This window comes from Equus przewalskii, chromosome 5 (genome assembly GCF_037783145.1).
Source record: "Equus przewalskii isolate Varuska chromosome 5, EquPr2, whole genome shotgun sequence".
In the NCBI taxonomy this organism is placed as follows: domain Eukaryota; kingdom Metazoa; phylum Chordata; class Mammalia; order Perissodactyla; family Equidae; genus Equus; species Equus przewalskii.
In genome coordinates this window covers 8,009,155-8,029,798 of record NC_091835.1, presented here as the reverse complement: position 1 = coordinate 8,029,798, position 20,644 = coordinate 8,009,155, and the positions used below count along the sequence as shown (strand labels likewise).

The 20,644-nt window shown below is 38.3% G+C and overlaps 1 protein-coding gene across 7 annotated transcripts in view; it reads left to right on the top strand.

Annotated features, from left to right (window-relative positions):
• The window catches only part of USP37 (ubiquitin specific peptidase 37), a 96,635-nt gene that overhangs the window by 70,928 nt on the left and 5,063 nt on the right, over nucleotides 1-20,644 (top strand). For all 7 annotated transcript variants that reach the window (XM_070618274.1, XM_070618275.1, XM_070618269.1 and 4 more), the window contains 5 exons: nucleotides 11,344-11,510; nucleotides 14,334-14,394; nucleotides 18,078-18,193; nucleotides 19,885-19,954; nucleotides 20,375-20,513. In XM_070618274.1, coding sequence (XP_070474375.1) covers nucleotides 11,344-11,510; nucleotides 14,334-14,394; nucleotides 18,078-18,193; nucleotides 19,885-19,954; nucleotides 20,375-20,513 — 553 coding nt within the window. The remainder of the gene's footprint in view (nucleotides 1-11,343; nucleotides 11,511-14,333; nucleotides 14,395-18,077; nucleotides 18,194-19,884; nucleotides 19,955-20,374; nucleotides 20,514-20,644) is intronic.

Sequence of the window (20,644 nt, the reverse complement as noted above, 5' to 3'; positions counted from 1 at the left end):
TACCCACTGCATTTGGTAGTTAGGTCCCTTTAGTCTCTAGTCAAGGCTAGTTTTTCTCTGAAAGGCTCCCAGTATGGGTTGTCCTACTGTTCTTTAAGTATAAGCTGTTTTCCTCCCCTACCCTAAAACTTCAGAACCTGGAGATGGGATAGGTTTTCTCCTTGTTACCCATTGTTATTTCCAACTGCTTGACTCCTTTCATCCTACAAAAATCCCAGCTCCTTTGGAAGTACATGACATCAGACTTTGCCACCTATTATCTCTTTCTGTAACTGTCTTTTACCTTCCAGTCACTCCCATCAACATTCTTAGGGACTTCAGCCTCCTCATAAATGATCCAGCAACAGCCTAGTTTCTCAATTCCTGATCTTAATTCCAAAGGTCTTTTCTTCTACCCCATCTTGATCACTGACAGAAGTCATACCCTCTTAGACCAGTGGTTCTCAAAGTGTGTCCCCAGACCATCAGTATCATGTGGGAACTTGCTAGAAATGCCATTCTTGGCCCCACTCCAGACCTACTTAATGAGAAACTCTGGATGTGGGGCTCAGCATTCTGTGTGTTGATTCCAAGTGGTTCTGATGTACACTAAAATTTGAGAACCGCTTCCCTAGACTTTATCATCATCAGTAACCGTACTACTCTTGAAATCTTGATTTCAAGTATCTTACTCTAACCTGCCTCTCCTTCCAGCCCACCTAGCGTCATATTCTTATTTCAAAAATTATTTGATCTCATTAAGACTTCCAATCCTGTGACTTCTACTTTTTTGCTATTCATCACCTCCCTCTTGTTATCACTTCATTCTCCAGCCTATATGCCATATTTTGGTACTCTTTTATCTCCCTTCTTTTAGTCTGTCACAGTAGCCTGACAAAACCCCAACTCCCAACTCAACTAGCTTATTATTCCAGGCCTGTACCCAAGCAGCTAAAGGTTGCTGGAGAAACATCACAAAGTTGTGCTCACTAGACCTTCCTCAGATTCATGACTGCACTCTTAAATGGTCATCAGATGCTGCTAGTTAGTTCTATTATACTTCCTTAATAAATTTCTTTTCTATGTCTCTATGATCTCTTCCTCAGATCTCCAGTTCTCCTTCCACACGTATGTTCATAACTTAGCTGTATACTTTTCAAAGAAAACGGATGCAATCAGATGAAAACTCTGCCTTCACTTCTGTTATGGAGGAAATGTCCCTGTTCTTACTTAAGACCAGTCCCTCCATTCACATTTAAAATGTCATCCACTTGTGCCTTCTGAAGACCTGCCCTCTTGAAATTATGCTCTTTCTCTTCTGCATCGTCTTCCCTCTCTTCTAAATTATTCTCATTGTGCCTTAACATCACCCATCTTTAAAAAACCCTCTTATAACCTTATGTTCCCATCCAGCTTCCAGCCCCTTTCTTTGCTCCCATCCAGCTTCCAGCCCCTTTCTTTGCTCCCCTCACAGCAAAATTCTTTGGAAGAATTGTTTTATTCATTCACTCTACTTTCTTACCACCTCTCATTCTCTCGTCAGCCTTCTCCAAGAGGACTTTGATCCCCACCACTCCACTGAAATGATGTTTATCAAGTTTACATTAGCAGTATTTCACACAATCTACTACTCCCTCCTTAATATTTGAAACTTTATGAATTTTTTTCTATGAGCTTTCATGCTACCACACTTGGGTTTTTTCTTCCTACTAGACCAACCAGTCATTTCAGGTTTGGTTTTGTTGTTTTGGGGGGGGTTTTTTTGCTTCCTTCATCAGAACTCTAACTGTTGGAATATTCCCAGGACGCTGGCCTTAGCTATCTTATTTTCTACTTAAGCTCTCTTCCTAAGTGATCTCATATAGTACCACAGCCTCACATACTGATGGAATATCAAATTCATATCTCTAGCCTGGATCTCTCCCCTGAGCTTTAAACTTATTTATTGAAATGCCTACTTGCAATGTCCATTTGACTAATTTTTATTGCCCCCTCTCCCCCAATATGCCTTCCTCATGTCATAAATCCAGTTGTTCGGCTAAAAAACATGACTCCCTTGATTTTTCGTTTTATTTCATACCTTGCATTCAGTCCATCAGTGAGTAGAGTCAGCTATTACCTCCAAAATATGTCCTGAATCCAACTATTTATCAACATCTTCAAACTCCAACTCTAGTCTTCCGTCTCTCACTTGGGCCACTACAACTGATTCCTGATATCTCTTCCTCCACTCTTGCCCCGCCCCAGACCTTCTTTCATGAACAAAGCAGCCAAAGTAATCTTTCTGAACCATGCATCATGATTATCACTCTTCTGCTTAAAACTTATTGTGACTCCCCGTTACACTTAATCCAGCTTCTTACCATGGCCTGTTTCCACTCTCCCCATCTTTCACTCTACTATTTTAGCCATACTGGCATTATCTCTCTCTGCTCCTCAGATATGCTAAGCTCATTCTCACTCAGAGTCTTTGTACTTAAGCTTCTTGAGGGCAAGGGCCATCTTGCCCTAATTATCACTATATCCCCAGCTTCTACAGCAGTACCCTGGCATGTAGTAGATTCTCAGGAAATATTTGGGGCACAACACAATCTTGGCTGTCTCATGAATCAACTGAGGAAGGGCACAAAGACTAGCTGAGGAAGGTTTCACTGTCTCCAGACACTAGCTAGAAGGAAGAGTGGACGCAGAGGCCCAGACTTGGGAAAGGCCCTGGCAAGTTAGTGGACCTAAAAAGAAGTTGAGAGTGATCTGCCTGACCAGAGCATAGTGGTGAGATGGAAAACAAGAGATGAGACTAGAGTTGTGCGGTCTCCACTTTTACAAGGCCTTAAGCCATGTCTTCGAGTTTGAACTTTTATTTCAAAAGCATTAGGAAGTTATTGAATAATTTTAAGGAAACAAGTGTTTGATAAAGATTTATATTTGAGAGCCAGCCCTGATGGCCTAGTGGTTAAAGTTCAGTGTGCTCCCAGGTTCATTTCCCAGGCACAGAACCACACTGCTCGTCTGTCAGTAGCCTGCTGTGGCAGCAGCTCACATAGAAAAACCAGAACTTAGAACTGTACACAACTTGTACTGGGGCTTTGCAGGATGGTGGAAGGAAGAAAAATGGAGGAAGATTGGCAACAGATGTTAGCTTAGGGCTAATCTTCCCCTGCAAAAAGAATTCTATATTTGAAAAGGACCGTTCTGGCTGTAGTGTAGTACATAAATTAGAGAAGAACCAAAGTAATCTTGTGAGACCTGGTAGGAAGTTACTGCAGTAGTCCAAACCAAAGTTAATGGTGCCCTACGCCAAGGTTTTGGCCTTGAAAAGAAAAAAGTTGATGGATTCAAAAGGTAGTTAAGAAATAATGATTTATCTGATATGAGGGGGTAAATCTGAAGAAGTCAAAAATGATCCCCAAGTTTCTGTCTTAAAAAAAAACCTGTGTAGACAGTGATCCCATTCACTGAACTATAGCATGTAGGAAAGGAGCAGGTTTCAGTTGGAGAGGGGGAAGATGCAAATGATATATTTAGTATAAGAATGTTGAGTTGTAACACATGGTTCTCCTTTGATCCATTGTGCAAATTCCTTAAAAGTGTATTGTTATTGTGTGGTCATATTTGTTTCCATAGATCTTGTTTTTATGTCCATCTGATAATCTTGTCCTGAAGACAAATGTATATTGATTTTAGTATCTTAAACTTTCTTGATCTGTTTTCTATCACATGGATTAATTGTTAGTGTAATTCCACGGTTGTGTGAGGTATATAGGTATATTGAGTGCTAAAAATTATCAGTTAAGAAAAATTGTACCTCTGTCACCTCTTTTTGTTTGTTTTTGTTTTTTGTTTTTTTTATTGACTTCATAATAGTTTACATCAATGTGAGATTTCAATTGTACATTATTTCTTGACTGTCACCACGTAAGTGCTCCCCTTCCCCCCAAGTGTCCCCCTACCCCCCTTCCTCTGGTAAACACTGAACTGTTTTCTTTGTCCCAGTACTTGTTTGTATTCCACATATGAGTGAAATCATATGGTGTTTGTCTATCTCAGTCTGGCGTATTTCACTTAGCATAATTCCCTCTAGGTCCTTCCATGTTATTGCAAATGGGATGAATTTGTCCTTTTTTCTGGCTGAGTAGTATTCCATTTTATATATATATACCACATCTTATTTATCCAATCATTGGTCGATGGGCACTTGGGTTGCTTCCATGTGTTGGCTATTGTGAATAGTGCTGCAGTGAACATGGGGTGCATATGTTACTTTGGATTGTTGATTTCAAGTTGTTTGGGTGGATACCCAGTAGTGGGATAGCTGGGTCATATGGCAGGTCTATTTTTAGCTTTTTAAGGAATCTCCATACTGTTTTCCGTAGCGGCTGCACCAGTTTGCATTCCCACCAGCAGTGTGTAAGGGTTCCCTTCTCTCCACACCTTCTCCAACATTTGTTATTTTTAGTCTTAGTGATTAGAGCCATTTTAACAGGCGTAAGGTGGTATCTTAATGATGTTGAACATCTTTTCATGTGTTTATTGGCCATCTGTATATCTTCATTGGAAGAACGTCTGTTCATCTCTGCCCACTTTTTGATCGGGTTGTTTGCTTTTTTATTGTTCATTTGTTTGAGTTCCTTATATATTATGGAGTTTAACCCCTTGTCAGATATATGATTTGCAAATATTTTCTCCCAGTTGGTGGGTTGTCTCTCTTTTGATCCTAGTTTCTGTTGCATTGCAGAAGCTCTTTAGTCTGATGGATTCCCACTTGTTTATTTTTTCTTTTGTTTCCGTTGTCTGAGAGGACATGGTATTTGAAAAGATCCTTTTTAGTTCAGTGTCAAAGAGTGTACTGCCAATATTATCTTCCAGGAGTTTTATAGTTTCAGGTCGTGTCTTTAAGTCTTTGATCCATTTTGAGTTTATTTTTGTGTATGGTGTGAGATGGTGGTCTACCTTCATTCTTTTGCATGTGGCTGTCCAGTTTTCCCACCATCAATTATTGAAGAGACTATCTTTTCTTCATTGTATGTTCTTGGCACCTTTGTCGAAGATTAGCTGACCGTAGATGTGTGGTTTTATTTCTGGGCTCTCAGTTCTGTTCCATTGATCAGTGTGCCTGTTTTTGGTCACTGCCGTTTTGGTCAGTGTGGCTTTGTAGGACATTTTGAAGTCAGGGCTTGTGATGCCTCCAGCTTTATTCTTTTTTCTCAGGATTGCCTTAGCAATTCAGGGTCTTTGATTGCCCCATGTGAATTTTAGTATTCTTTGCTCTATTTCCGTGAAGAATGTCATGGGATTCTGATAGGGATTGCATTGAATCTGTAGATTGCTTTGGGTAATATGGACATTTTAACTATGTTTATTCTTCCAATCCATGAGCAAGGAATCTCTTTCCATCTCTTTAAGTCATTATCAATTTCTCTCAGTAATGTCTTATAGTTTTCTTTGTATAAGTCCTTCACCTCCTTGCTTAAATTTATTCCTAGATAGTTTATTTTTTTAGTTGCGATTGCAAATGGAATTATATTTTTGTGTTCTCTTTCTGTAAGTTCGTTATTGGAGTATAGAAAAACAGTTGATTTTTGTAGGTTGACTCTGTACCCTGCAACTTTACTGTAGTTGTTAATTATTTCTATTAGTTTTCAAATGGATTTTTGGGGGTTTTCTATATACAAGATCATGTCATCTGCAAACAGCGAGAGTTTCGCATCCTCACTCCCTATTTGGATTCCTTTTATTCCTTCCTCTTGCCTAATTGCTCTGGTCAAAACCTCCAGTAACTATGTTGAATAAAAGTGGTGATACTGGGGATCCTTGTCTCATTCCTGTTCTCAAGGGTATGGCACTCAGTTTTTGCCCATTAAGTATGATGTTGGCTGTGGGTTTGTCATATATGGCCTTTATTATGTTGAGGTAATTTCCTTCTATCCCCATTTTGTTAAGAGTTTTTATCATAAATGGCTGTTGGATCTTGTCAAATGCTTTCTCTGCATCTATTGAGATGATCATGTGGTTTTTATTCCTCAATTTGTTGATGTGGTGTATCACGTAGATTGATTTGCGGATGTTGAACCACCCTTGTGTCCCTGGTATGAATCTCACTTGATCATGATGTATGATCCCTTTGATGTGTTGCTGAATTTGGGTTGCGAAAATTTTGTTGAGAATTTTTGCATCTATGTTCAGCAGCAATATTGGCCTGTAGTTCTCCTTTTTTGTGCTGTCCTTGTCAGGCTTTGGTGTCAGAGTGATGTTGGCCTCGTAGAATGTGTTAGGAAGTGTTCCATCCTCCCTAATTTTTTGGAATAGCTTGAAAAGGATAGGTATTAAATCCTCTCTGAAAGTTTGGTAGAATTGCCCAGGAAAGCTGTCTGGTCCTGGGTTTTTATTCTTTGGGATGCTTTTGATTGCTGTTTCAATCCCTTTCCTTGTGATTGGCCTATTCAGATTGTCTGTTTCTTCTTGACTCAGCTTTGGGGGTTGTAAGAGTCTAAGAATTTATCCATTTCCTCTGGGTTATCCATTTTGTCAGCATATAGTTTTTCGTAGTATTCTCTTATAATCCATTCTATTTCTGTGGAGTCTGTTGTTACTTCTCCTCTCATTTCTGATTTTGTTTATTTGTGCTTTCTCTCTTTTTTTCTTTGTAAGTCTGGCTAGGGGTTTGTCAAATTTATCTATCTTCTCTAAGAACCAGCTCTTTGTTTCATTGATCCTTTCTGCTGCCTTTTTTGTTTGAATAGCATTTATTTCTGCTCTGATTTTTATTATTTCTCTTCTTCTGCTGACTTTGGGCTTTGTTTTTTCTTCTTTTTCTAATTCATTTAGGTGTAATTTGAGATTGCTTATTTGGGATTTTTCTTGTTTGTTAAGGTGTGCCTGTATTGCAATGAATTTCCCTCTTAATACAGCTTTTGCTGCATCCCTTGAGTTGGTATGGCATGTTATAATTTTCACTTGTCTCCAGATGTTTTTTGATTTCTTCTTTAATTTCTTCAATTATCCATTGCTTGTTCAATAGCGTATTGTTTAGTCTCCACATCTTTGTCCCTTTCTCAGCTTTTTTCTTGTAATTAATTTCTAGCCTTGTAGAATTATGATTGGAGAAGATGCTTGTTATTATTTCAATTTTTTTAAATTTATAGAGGCTTACCTTGTTTCCCAACATATGGTCTGTCCTTGAGAATGTTCCATGCACACTTGAGAAGAACGTGTATTCTGCTGTTTTTGGATGGAAGGTTCTATATATGTCTATTAAGTCCAACTGTTTTAGCTTTTCATTTAATTCCACTGTTTCCTTGTTGATTTTCTGTCTGGATGATCTGTCCAACAATGTGAGTGGTGTGTTGAGGTCCCCTACTATTATTGTGTTATTTTTAATATCTTCTTTTAGGGTTTGTTAATAGTTGCTTTATGAACTTTGGTGTTCCTGTGTTGGGTGCATAGATATTTATAAGCGTTATTTCTTCTTGAGGAGTGTCCCTTTGATCATTATATATTACCCCTCTTTGTCTCTCTTTACCTACCTTATCTTGAAGTCTACTTTGTGTGATATAAGTATTGTGACACCTGCTTTCTTTTGTTTGCCATTATCTTGGCGTATCATCTTCCACCCCTTCACTCTGAGCCTGTATTTGTCATTGTAGCTGAGGTGTGTTTCCTGGAGGCAACAAATTGTTGGATCTTGTTCTCTAATCAATCTTGCCACTCTGTGTCTTTTTATTGGAGAGTTCAGTCCGTTTACAGTGAGGGTGATTATTGATATATGAGGGCTTAATGCTGTTATTATATCACTCCTTTTTTGGTTTTCCTCTATTTCCTTTTTTTCTCGTCCTGTGTGTTTTGGTTTACCCATTGAATTATGCAGTTTTTTATGCCGTGTTTCTTTGTTTTTTCCTTATTTACTTTTTGTGTCTCTGTTCTGCTTTTTAGTTTAGTGGCTACCCTGAAGTTTGTATTCAGAATTTTGTGTATAACATAGTCCATTTTCTGGTGGCCTCTTATTTCCTCAGTCTAAACTGATTCAGTCCCTTTCCTCCTCCCCTCCTAAGTTATTATTCTCATATGTTATTCCAGTTTGTGTTGTGTTTGTGATTAAAGTGACAAGATTGCCTTTGTTTTTAGTGTTTTCCTTCCCTTTATCCTAATGCTGTAGTTGAATATTTGCTATCCTATTCTGATTCTCTCTATCTGTTTGTCTCCTTACTCTGTGTTTTGTGACCCCTTTCTCCCTTTTTTTCTTTTTTCATGTATGAGGGCCTTCTTGAGGATTTCTTGGGGGGGGGGGTGTCTCGTGGCTACAAAGTCCCTTAGCTTTTGTTTGTCTGGGAAAGATTTAATTTCTCCCTCATATCTGGAGGGTATTTTTGCTGGATAGAGTATTCTTGGCTGAAGATTTTTATCTTTTAAAGTTTTGAATATGTCATTCCATTCTCTCCTAGCCTGTAAGGCTTCTGCAGAGAAATCTGCTGAAAGTCTGATAGAGGTTCCTTCTTAGGTTATTTTCTTCTGCCTTGCTGCCCTGAGTATTCTTTTTTTGTCATTCATTTTTGCCAGTTTTACTACTATATGCTTTGCAGTAGGTCTTTTTACATTGACAAATCTAGGCGATCTGAAAGCTTCCTCCACACACATTTCCCTCTCATTCCCTAGATTTGGGATGTTCTCTGCTATTGTGTCTTTGAGCACACTTTCTGCTCCATTCACCTTCTTGAATACCTGTAATTGTTATGTTGCATTTCCTCATTGAGTCAGATATTTCTCGGAGACTTACTTCATTTCTTTTTAGTCTCAGTTCTCTCTCCTCTGTCTGGAGCAATTCAACATGTCTATCTTCGATTATGCTGATTCGCTCCTCTATGGTGTCCACATGAGCATTCAGGGAATCTGTATTTTGTTTTATCTCTTCCATTGTGTCTTTCATCTCTAGTATTTCTGATTGATTCTTCTTTATAGTTTCAGTCTCTTTTGTGAAGTAGCTCCTGAACTTGTTGAATTGTTTCTCTATATTCTCTTTTACTTCATTGAGTTTTTTGATGATAGCTGTTTTGCATTCATTTTCATTTAGTTTACTTATTTCTGAGTCCTCGGGACTGAATTCTGGGTATTTGTTGTTTTCTCTCTGTTCTGGAGAGTTGATGAACTGCCTGATGTTGGAAGAATGGGGTTTTCCCATCGTGATATTATTCAGTTGCAGTTACAGCCTATCGCCACTGGATGGGGCTGGAGAGCCAGGTATTCTGAGCTCTCTGCTTTGAGCTGAGATGGCGCAACATGCGGGTCGGAGGACGGGTGCTTTCTCCTGCATGCCGTCCGGGTTTCCCACTCGGCTCTCACTGTCTGGTCTCCTGGGGTCTGGGCTTCATGAGGTCACCCCAGGTGAAAGCTTTTGCCCATTAGAGGGCTTCCCTCTAGGCTGCAAGGGCGCTAGGGAGTCCCAGGTGATCCTGTGGATGTGCGACCCCTCCCCCACGCCTTCCCTCATGGAGCCTCCCTGGCAACGATCCCAGTCTTTAGGGGAGGGAGCGAAGTTCTCTGTTACCCCGTTCCGGGCTCCTCAAAGGGGGGGCTCCAGCCTCTCCGCCCTCCATCGCCCTCCATCGTGTGGCTGCTGTGACTCTCCAAGGATTCCTGTGCTTTTAGGGTATTTTCTGTTGGAATATGGTTCTTCCTTTTTGTTGTGTGTTGGAGGGGAGAGTCCTGGGCAAGCTCACTCCACCATGATGCTGATGTCACCTCCCTCCCTCTGTCACCTTTTTTTTTTTTTCCTCTGTCACCTTTTTTTATGAGTATGTTTTGATAATAAAAATAATATTACTCATCTATGTGCTAAAATAGCAGCTTCAACTCTCAAATATTTCTTCCATTTGAAATGCTTAGCATCAGGTAACTTTGAATGTCTCAGTTCCAAATTTCCAAAAGAAGTAATCTGATTGGTTGCCTCAAATATCCATTCCTAGTTGAATAAACTAAGGCCAGAGAGACAGGTAGTGTCATACAAGCTTCAGAGCTGCCCCTTCCAGGCTGAGGAAATGACTGTTTCTCTAAGAAGAGAGGAAAAGAAGAAATTATTGACATCTCCAGAATAATTTTTCTTAATTGGGGTCATACTGTTTTTGCACTTAATGTATCCCACGTTTCTTTTCCTCTTTTAGTGCATATTCAGGGTTAGTTTTAATGGTAAATATTCAGTAAATAATTCAATTCATTTAAAAAATGATGACTAGTTGCTGATTTAGAGTCTAAAACCAAGGTGTTGTAAGCTTCAGCGTTGTCTTGTGCTATGGAAAAGTATTGATCATTTAAATGGTTAAAATGCAATATTAGGGCAGGTAAAGAGCATATACTAATTTTAAGACAATCTATATAAAAATGAATCTGTAAAGGTAATTCTTGTGACCAGTTAAATTCTTTTTATGAGAATTTCCTTAACTTGTTAAGATGAGAATTTTTGCCTTGGTAAAGAGTTTGAAATGGAAGGGACGAAGGGGGGTGGTGATCATCTTCTCCTGACTCTTACCTGTATTAAAAATTCTAATGAAATTCAAATAACCAGAACAAAATCATGACCATACTGGTTATTCCAGCTAGTCTTAGTCTAGAGATAGAGAAGGAACAAAAAGAAATGAAAGATTAATTTTTTTTCTTATCTCCCTGGATGAGTGTTTTAAGCATACATGTTGTCATATACTTGTGCGGTACATGAGATGTTTATTACATACTGTATGTAGCTCTTTTGACATAGAATATTTGCAAAGCTTATTTGATTATTAATGTGAAAACACTCATTTGACATAATGTAATAAATGGGAAGATGTCAACATTAGCTTAATCATTCTAGCCTAATTCTTACTTCATTTACTCTAAACAATACTTTATTCCTAGTACTTGGTCATTTGACATTATGACCTATGATGTGGCCATTTATTCTTCTCCATCCTTAACCATGGTGCTTCTGATAATTGGTTAAGTTTCAAGACAATTGCTCTAGATCAGTAGTTCTCAACTAGTGCAATTTTGTCCCCCAGGGGACATTTGACAATGTCACTTTTGGCTGTCACAACTGCTGGGGAGGGAGGTTGCTACTGGCATCTAGTAGGTAGAGGCCAAGGATGTTGCTAAACATTCTACAATGCATGGGACAGCCCCCCAACCCTCCAACAGCAAAAAATTGTCCCACCGAAAATTTCAGTAGTGCTGAGATTCAGAAACCATGATCTAGATACAGTAAGATGAAATTGTGTGTCCCAAGCAAGTTATGTATAAAGTTAGGATAAATTACTCTCTGAGCAGTAGATGTCACTCTAGTCCAGAGATTTCAGTTTATTAGAGAGGATTTCCCAGTTATGTTATGTTCTGCTTCCTCAGATCCTGCCAGTTTTACTGAAATAACTAAAGACTGTGATGAGAATAAAGAAAATAAAACTCCGGAAGGATCTCAAGGAGAGGTTGATTGGCTCCAGCAGTATGATATGGAGCGTGAAAGGGAAGAGCAAGAGCTTCAGCAGGCATTGGCTCAGAGCCTCCAGGAGCAAGTAAGAGATGTTTATGTTGCTGCTTTCTCCGTACCTATCTTTCCAAGAAACAGAATAATAATAATTAGTATATGTAATTAACACTTAGAATAATTAATACTTTCAGTGTGTGAGGCATCGTTCCAGGTGATTTACATACAATGAGTCATTGATCCATCAAAACAAACAAACAAAAAAACTTGTTTGGGGCTTTGCCTTGGGTTTGAATAGAAACATCGATAGTTTTGTTTTGTATTGTTTTTTTAATCCACATGCAATAAAATGTATTGTTGGTTACCTCCCATCACTGTAGTTTATTGCATGCTAAAGCAAGATGGAATATTAAAGATCATCCCCAGTCCAAATTTATTTTGAAAACTATAGAAAAACCAGCATACCACCATGATTTTATCATTAATATTTTAAGGCAATGTATTTGTTTTGGTCGTTTTATCACAATGTGAATCTTTTCCTATGAACTGTTTGAATGTAAAATTCTCAGGAATATTATCTGAAATTTCAGATTTTAGTTACAGGCTAAGATTTATCTGCTGTTTTCTTTACGTAGTAATCTATTCTTCGATTTTTAGTTTTTTATGCTTATATTTGCGAAAGCTGATTGACTTGCAGTATTGCAGTCACCTGACATATCTGAGTAAAAGGTGATATTTTCATGGTTGTCTAATCCTATGAAATAAAAATCATGTTAGTAATAAAAATTTACCAAGATTCCCTAGAATGGATGCATAGTTTTAATGTTTGCAAATAATCAGATTAAGAAATCTAATCTCCCTAAAACAGTGGGTCTCAATCTTAACTACACATTAATATTATCTGGGGAGTTTTAAGAAATTCTGATGTAATTGATCTGGGGTGTGGTCTGGGCATCTAGTTTTTTTAAAAAAATAAAGATGTTTTGAAACTTCCCTTGTTGATTCTTTTTTTTTTCCTACCTTTTCTCCCCAGGTCTGCCCAGTACATAGTTGTATATTTTAGTCGTGGGTCCTTCTAGTTGTGGCATGCAGGACGCCACCTCAGCATGGCCTGACGAGCAGTGCCATGTCTGCGCCCAGGATCCGAACCAGTGAAACCCTGGGCTGTCAAAGCGGAGCGCGCAAATTTAACCACTTGGCCACGGGGCCGGCCCCTCCCTTGGTGATTCTAATGTGCAGCCAAGGTTGAGAACTGCTGCTTTAAAACCTTTTCAGAACCAGCTGTTCTATATCCTTTTATTTATAGGAAGTACATCCCTAGCTGCGTTGTCATCAAGATGTATATATGTCAAATTATTTTGCAAATAATATATAGTAATCATTTGTTTTAGAAGACTTACTTATAATGTAAAAGACCAAGGTCTGATTTCTTAACAATGGTGCAGAAAAAGAAATTCAGCACCCCTCTTCTTCATTGAGGAAAGACATCTATCCTATTTCTTGTTAGCCAACCCAGTTAAAACTATCTTATTTTTCTCAGATGTGAGGATAGGATTATAAGATGAAGTTTCTTTAGTTTGGTATAACCGCATCATTCTATTAATAATTAAAGTAGTCCTTTACCTCCTGGTTTCGGCATAGACTTTATATACTTGAAGAAGTCTAAATAATCATATTTCCTCTTGGGGAATGTCTCTGTTGCTTTCTTAAACACAATATTATTGCTCCCAGGACTTTAATGCGGAATAGCTCATTATAAGCTTCTTGTGTACTTTAGTAACTTTAAAAAGTATAAAACAATTCTGCTTAAATTGTGTTTTTTCTGTATTCATGCATCATTTGTAAATTATCTTTTCTCTGAAGATGAGAGGGGAAATTTTTTTACAGTCAACATTTTCCTGTTCCTTTTTATAGTTAGTCATCTAGTTCAGACATTTTCAGAGGTATTATTTTTTCTAAGAGAATCTCAGGTGTATTAGAAAAGTAGCAGTCAGCAGCATTCATTTAGTATTTACCCAGCTTCTATTAGGTGTCTTGGTTACTTTAGCAAGAATAAAAATAAATATCTATGAAGAGTATACTGTGGAAATATTGTTTGTCTTGCTGTCATAGACTTAGGGTCATGGGTGTGCTAGAGCCAGCTCACTGTCTGCTCAGGAGAGCCGGCTGTACACACTTCTTCCCAACTCTGCATTCAGCATCATGTTGGAGCTTAAAATTGGCCATGATGGGAGTATTTATACCATGGAAATTGTCAAATGCTGTAAATCAGGGGAAAGAAAAGAGAGCAATCTTCTAAGTATCTGCTATGTGCCAGGTATTTCATACGTATAAGAAGAAAGGGAATTACATCATGTCACATTGAATGGCTTTTGGTTGGCAAGCCAAATACCACTGACTAGAGGAGGTAGCATTTAAGTCGCTTTAACCCCCAAGGTTGTGTTTTAGGAGGACAGTTTGGGAAAAAATAAAGAACTTCTTGGGGGCTGGCCCCGTGGCCAAGTGGTTAAGTTCGCGCGCTCAGCTTTGGCGGCCCAGGGTTTTGCCGGTTTGGATCCTGGGCGCGGACATGGCACTGCTCATCAGGCCACGCTGAGGTGGCGTCCCACATGCCACAACTAGAAGGACTCACAACTAAAAAAATACATATACAACTACATACAGGGGGATTTGGGGAGAAAAAGCAGGGGAAAAAAAAGAAGAAGATTGGCAACAGTTGTGAGCTCAGGTGCCAATCTTTAAAAAAAAAAAAAAGAACTTCTCCACATCCCTCCAAGGTCATATTCCACATGTCCGTAAGATTATGGAAGACACTATTAGCAAATACTTGTAGAGCAGCTGATTTTATTCTCATTAAATGAGTTTTGTCAATACCTCTTTAAATACCTTAGTTTTGTTCTTGTCCCCTTAGGAGGCTTGGGAACAGAAAGAAGACGATGACCTCAAAAGAGCTACAGAGTTAAGTCTTCAAGGTGTGTAGGTTATTTTAATTACATTTGTTTAAATGATGTAATGTATCACACACAGAAGAGCATATAAAATGTGTTTGTTATTTTTAATAACAATAACAAATTTGAACACCTCCCAGGTAAAGAAATAGAATGTTAGAAGTTACCTGTATATCCTTCCTGTACCACTCCTTCCCAGAGGAAACCACTGTTCGAATGTGTGTTTGTAGTCATCATTAGCTTCCCTTTCTTTTTAGTCATTTTACCATCTATATCCACATCCCTAAACTATATTTTTTTAATTTTGAAAAAGTAAATTGCCAGGACAATCTGTCTGTAATCCATCTGTATGAAAGAGCAGTACTGCCACTCTTAAAACTCCTGGGAGAAGATACTGTGACTTCAGCTTCCCTGTGAATTTACAAGAGCTCACTCTGGGGAAGTCAGTGGGCAGTGATGAGTGAGTATTCAGAAACATAAAGTTCCCCGTAGGCATGGCATTTGGCAGAACAAATATAGACCAGGTGCTGGAAGTCCACAGGGACATGGGGTCACAGGAAGTGGGCTAAACTCTGTATTTTCTGTTTCTGAGATGACTGTGGCCTTTCTCTGGCTCTCTGAGGTAGATCAAAGCGGAACACTTTGGTGGCACAAAATGAGTCTTCTTAGGCTGATCTAGACACGGCATGGAGGAAGGAGCAAGAATTTCACTGTTACGTAGTTGAGACACTTACAAATAAGAGTTCAAGCTAGACTCACCCGGGCATTCTGTCCTCAGATTAAAAAGATGATATAGTACTGCTCGGTATCTATCCAAAGAACTTGAAGTCAGCAATTCCAGAAGTCCCATGCGCCCCTATGTTCATGGTGGCATTATTTACAATAGTCAAGACGTGGAAGCAACCTAAGTGCCCATCAACTGATGATTGGATAAAGAAGATATGGTGTATATATATATATATACACATATATATATATATATATACACATAATGGAATACTACTCAGCCATAAAAAAGAATAAAATTGTTCCATTCACAACAACATGGTTGGACCTTGAGGGAGTTATGTTAAGTGAAATAAGCCAGATAGAGAAAGACAATCTCTGTATGACTCCACTCACATGTGGAAGTTAAACATGTAGACGAGGAGAACAGATTAGTGGCTACCAGGGGAAAGCGGGGGTGGGGGGTGGGCACAAAGGGTGAAGTGGTATACCTACAACACAACTGACAAACAATAATATACAACTGAAATTTCACAAGGTTGTAAACTATCATAAACTCAATAAAAATTTTTTAAAAAAAGATATAGTGGTGGTGATGATGGCTGTCTCAGGTCATATTGCTCCAATCTGGACTGGTTGCCCTCTACATTCATGCACAGATATCCTGAGATCTTCCTAACCGTTCTGCTGGAGATTCCTTCTGATTCTCTCCTTGTTTGAATCTCCCGTTTCCTGTATCTCGCTTCCCTATTCTTGGTCTACTTGTGCTTGAATGGAGAACATCCCCAGTAGTTTTCTTGAAGAAGAGGAGATGTGACTTCGATTTTTTGGAGAGCTTGCAAATTTAATTCTGTTCTACTGTTTGCTGGATAGTTTGGCTGAATGTAGAATTCTGGGTTTGCAGGCATTGTGAGAGCATTGTTTTCCCCTGGTTTCATGCTGCTGGGCAGTGACAGAAGGCTTGTTTACAGGGTTGCCGTCTGACAAGTCTAAAGTCGTTCTTTATCCTGATGTGACCTCTTTTCTCTGAAAGGCTGTAGGATCTTCTGTTTCTGTTGTGATGACGTGTCACAGTGATGTGCCTTAATGTGGGTCTGTTTCATCCATTTTGCTGGGTACTCTGGATCATTTTAATCTAGAAGGCTGTGTCCTTCAATTCTAAGAAATTTTCGCTGATTTCCTCCCTTCCGCTTTCTCTCTTCTTTCTGAAACTCGTGTAATCCAGATCTTCTAGTCTGGCCCTCGTAGTTCTCTCCTGTCTTCTGTCCGGTTTCCTCTCTTTTTGTCATTTTGCTCTGTTCTCGGGGAGTCTCTCCAGCCTTATCTCCAGTTCTAAGCCCTCTTTGGAGTGTTTTATTTCTACCGTATTTCTAATTTTCAAGAACTGATTTGTTTCGCAAATGTTCCTTTTTTATAAGGTCTTTTTTTGTTCAGGGAAGCAATACCATCTCATCTCTCTTGAGGATGTTAAATATAGTTCATTTGTGTGTTTGTTTGAGGCTTTCTTCTCCCTCAGGAGATGGTCTCCCCCAGATTGCTCTGTCCCGTGTGTTTGCTATGATCTCTGTCTTGCTAGTTAGAGGCTTTCCTCGGTGTCGGGTGGTCCTTGACTGTCAGCTCATGGTTCAGAGTAGGGGACTAAAAAGATGATTGGAATCTCTGAGCGCATGAATAACTGGGCTTATCAACTTTGAGTTTTACAGAGTGGGAGTGTTTGGGGGATGGTGTTAATATTTTAGGCCTTTTTCTCTTGGGCCGGTCAGATTCCTAAAGAAGAGTTTTCTAATCTCTTGCCTTTACCTAAAGGTAAAAGATGTGGCTGCCAACGTTCTGGAGCCAAGCGTAGGAATGGGGCAGGGGGTATTCTCCTCCTTCAGTGTGCAGACTGTTGCCTACTCCCATTTTCGGTGTGGTATTCATGGCCTCCCTGTGCCCAGCATCCCCTCATCCAGAGGCTGTTTTACCCTCTCCAGAGAATAAAGCTCTAGACTTCTCTTGTTGCCCTCAGCATGAAGTAGGGGGGAAGTGGATCTAGCAGTCTGTTTCTCAAACAGCTTTCACCTAATCCCTATTTTTATCCCCTCCTTGGCCTCCAGTTGCAGAGGTACCTGCTACTTCCAAGTTGTATGTCTTTTGAGGATTCTGTGATGTAATTTGGATTGATTCTTAACTTTCCCCTTACTGCGTAAGGATTTGGCTTTGGCTTTCTTAGGTCAGCTAAATCAGTCACCCATCTACTTTCTACCTTCCAGAATTCGATGCTATAGTCTCTTTTCTTGTTCTTCCCATTCTTAGGTGTTCATGTCTTTTAAACAACTCTGTGATGTGGTTCTACTGGAATTAATTCTATTTCGAAGCAAAGAGCCCTTTGTGTACAGATGCTCCTGGGAGTCTTTAAAGCTGTGGGTACAGATGGATTCTTCCAGTGGAACCACATTATTAAAGAAAAAAATGGATCTTGGATTTGTTTGTTTAGTGTATTTTAGGTGAAACTTAAGAGTTAAAGACTGAATTTCCATTATTTTTATAAATTTCAAAAAGGACTTAATACTGAACAAAATGAAAGGATATCAGCCTTTTTATGATCTCTTTTCTGAGAGCTAATTTGTATTTCCTAGTGGCATCTACAATATGCACCAAGTACTTGGAACCTAATATATAGTTTGTATAATACAGAATTTAGTGAAACTGGATTATCTGTAAAATTATATTCTCTTTCAGTTTTATTCCTTTCTTATGAAAGTTATATTCCCTTTCATATAAATATATTTAAAAGAAAAAGGGACGTTTCTTTTACAGATACCTGGTGTCTGAATTTTTATTCCCCAGAGTGGGTTGGGTGAATTGGAACCCTAATAGTATGTGTTGTGTTTTCTTGGGATGATAAAACGTATACCTTGAGCCATCTTATATCTTCCTAAGCCTATCTCTTTGTGTCTATTCCAAGAACTTTTACAAGACTTTGTCTTTGTGTTCTTCAGAGTTTAACAACTCTTTTCTGGATTCATTGGGTTCTGATGAGGACTCTGGAAATGAGGATGTTTTAGATATGGAGTACACAGAGGCTGAAGCTGAGGAACTGAAAAGAAACGCTGAGGTGCGTGATGTTTTATTCCCTGAGCAGAACTGGCCAGACTGTCAGTATCACTCCTCCTCTTTAAAGTCATCTTGAGTTCTATGAAAACTACATTATCTTTAAAGTTAAATACCAAAACTAGTTGGTTGTTACTCAGTAAAATCTGTAGAATTAATGACATTAACTATATAGCACATTGGAATCTTTTTTTTTTAGCCTTCTTTTTCCTTAAATAATTGCTTTTCTCCCATTTTCCAAATTTTTTGTAATTTTAATTACCCAGGATCCCCCATCCTAACACAATTACTGTTAGCATTTTGGCGTAATCTTTTGCCATCCCTACCCCCAAGTATACTTTTAAAAAGTCATAAGTAGTTTTTATCTTGCTTGTTGAAAACTAGTTATTTATAAGAATTTTATTTTTAACTGCTGTACTGTATTCCCTCAAATGAACATACTATTTATTTTAATTTTTAACATTGAACAAATTTTTTCTGTTTTTTCACTGTAATAATACACTGAGGAACTGTGTATGATTGTAATGTTTTCTATATTTAAGATTTTCTTCTTTTAAGTAAATCCCCAGAAATAAATTACTGCATCAAAGTTTATGATCATTTTAATGGTATCTGGTTTAATATAACTATATTCCTTCCCAGAATTGTACCTTACAGTGCTACCTGCAGTGCATGAATATCACTTTTGTTTTATTTTTCTATTAACGATATTTTAATAGCATTTTTAAAATATTTAAAAGTTCACCCATAATCCCTTTAGCAACACAGCAACTCAACATGTTTTTCATTCTGTTTTTCTGTACTTACCCATTAACATACTGCGAGCCTTAAAAATAAAACAGCTAGTTATCTTACCAGCAAAACGAGTTTATTCGGAAACAGCTAAAGAATTGCAGTTCAGAATTTGCATGCTGTAGCAGACCATAGGCAAATCCAACCATCAAGCGAGAGGAATGTTACTTTATAGAGAAAAGGGGGGAAATTGGGAGGGTTTGCTTTGAACTAAAGTCCACTGGAGAAAAGCAAGAGTTCAGGGTGGTGATGGTTTCTTATTTGCTGAGTTGATGGGATAGTTGATTCTGCTTGGGATGCAAAGTACATTTCTTCCTGCAATTGAGGATTCTTTCCTGTTGAGGACTTTCTGTTGGGGTGTGTAATTAAGTATCTTTCCTGTAATTGACCTTGAGTAGTACTTCATGGGAGCTCCTCCTTCCAGCCTCCTGATTCCATTTTAAGTAAGATTTCCCTTTGTTAATTTTCACAATACCTATTTTTATAGAGCTACGGTTATTATGTGCATTCATGTGGGTTTGAAAAACAAGTTAACATGTTACTGACCCACGTAATTTTTTTTAAATAGCTGAATAATATTATATTGAGTTGATATACCACTAACCATTTAACTATTATTGGGCCTATTGTTAGTGCCAGCTTTTCATTATTATAGATAATTCTCCAGTGAGTAATTTTATATATATACTCTTTTCTTTTTTTGAATTATTTTCCTAGGATAAATTCTTAGTTGGGAGTAGAGTTCTTGGGTCAATGGACAATACCAACTGCTGGATTTTTTATTGAGTCTGACTACATACACTCTGAAACTTAGCCAAGTCAGCTTTGATAATAAATTTAAATTGGATATTCTTCTTTTAGTCAAATGAAGAGTTAAAAGTCTTACCCACTTCTGTTTTCCAGACAGGAAATCTTCCTCATTCCTATCGGCTCATCAGTGTTGTCAGTCACATTGGTAGCACTTCTTCTTCAGGTAAATGGACATCATGATTTCAGCATTTAATAAATGAAGTAGCCCCCATTTGCTCCTTATTAGGTTGTTCTGTACCTAGCTTTGTGAGGTGTTAAGTTGAATACATCAAGAAAAACTTTGAAATCTTTTCTTTGATCACACTAAATGTGAATTGTATTAATAGGTGCAGCTGTTTTTATTTCTCTATTCATAAATGGCCAAAGTTCCCCTAAAGAAAATATATTTATCTAAAAAGTTGTCCCAATGTAGTATATCCCTCCCTTAAATTTCTGTACATATGTTTTGAGTGGTGTTTAGAAGCATTGTTGGCAGTAAGATGGATGAGGTGGCTGTTTTTATCTCTTTCTGAAACTTCCTGTACCTGAGAAAAATTCAGCAATGTTTTCAAAAACCTCCATTTTAAGAGTTTGTTTATTTCAGGTCATTACATTAGTGATGTGTACGACATCAAGAAGCAGGCGTGGTTTACTTATAATGACCTCGAAGTGTCTAAAATCCAGGAGGCTTCTGTGCAGAGTGACCGAGATCGGAGTGGTTACATCTTCTTTTATATGCACAAGTAAGAAACTTTGTCAGATCAGAAGCTGGGGGCCAGAAATCAGCCGAACTCTTTTTCCTTTAAGGATAAAATGTGCCCATCACTTAATTGGTTGACAATTTTGGGGTTTTCTTATCTTTGCTTAGGGCTCA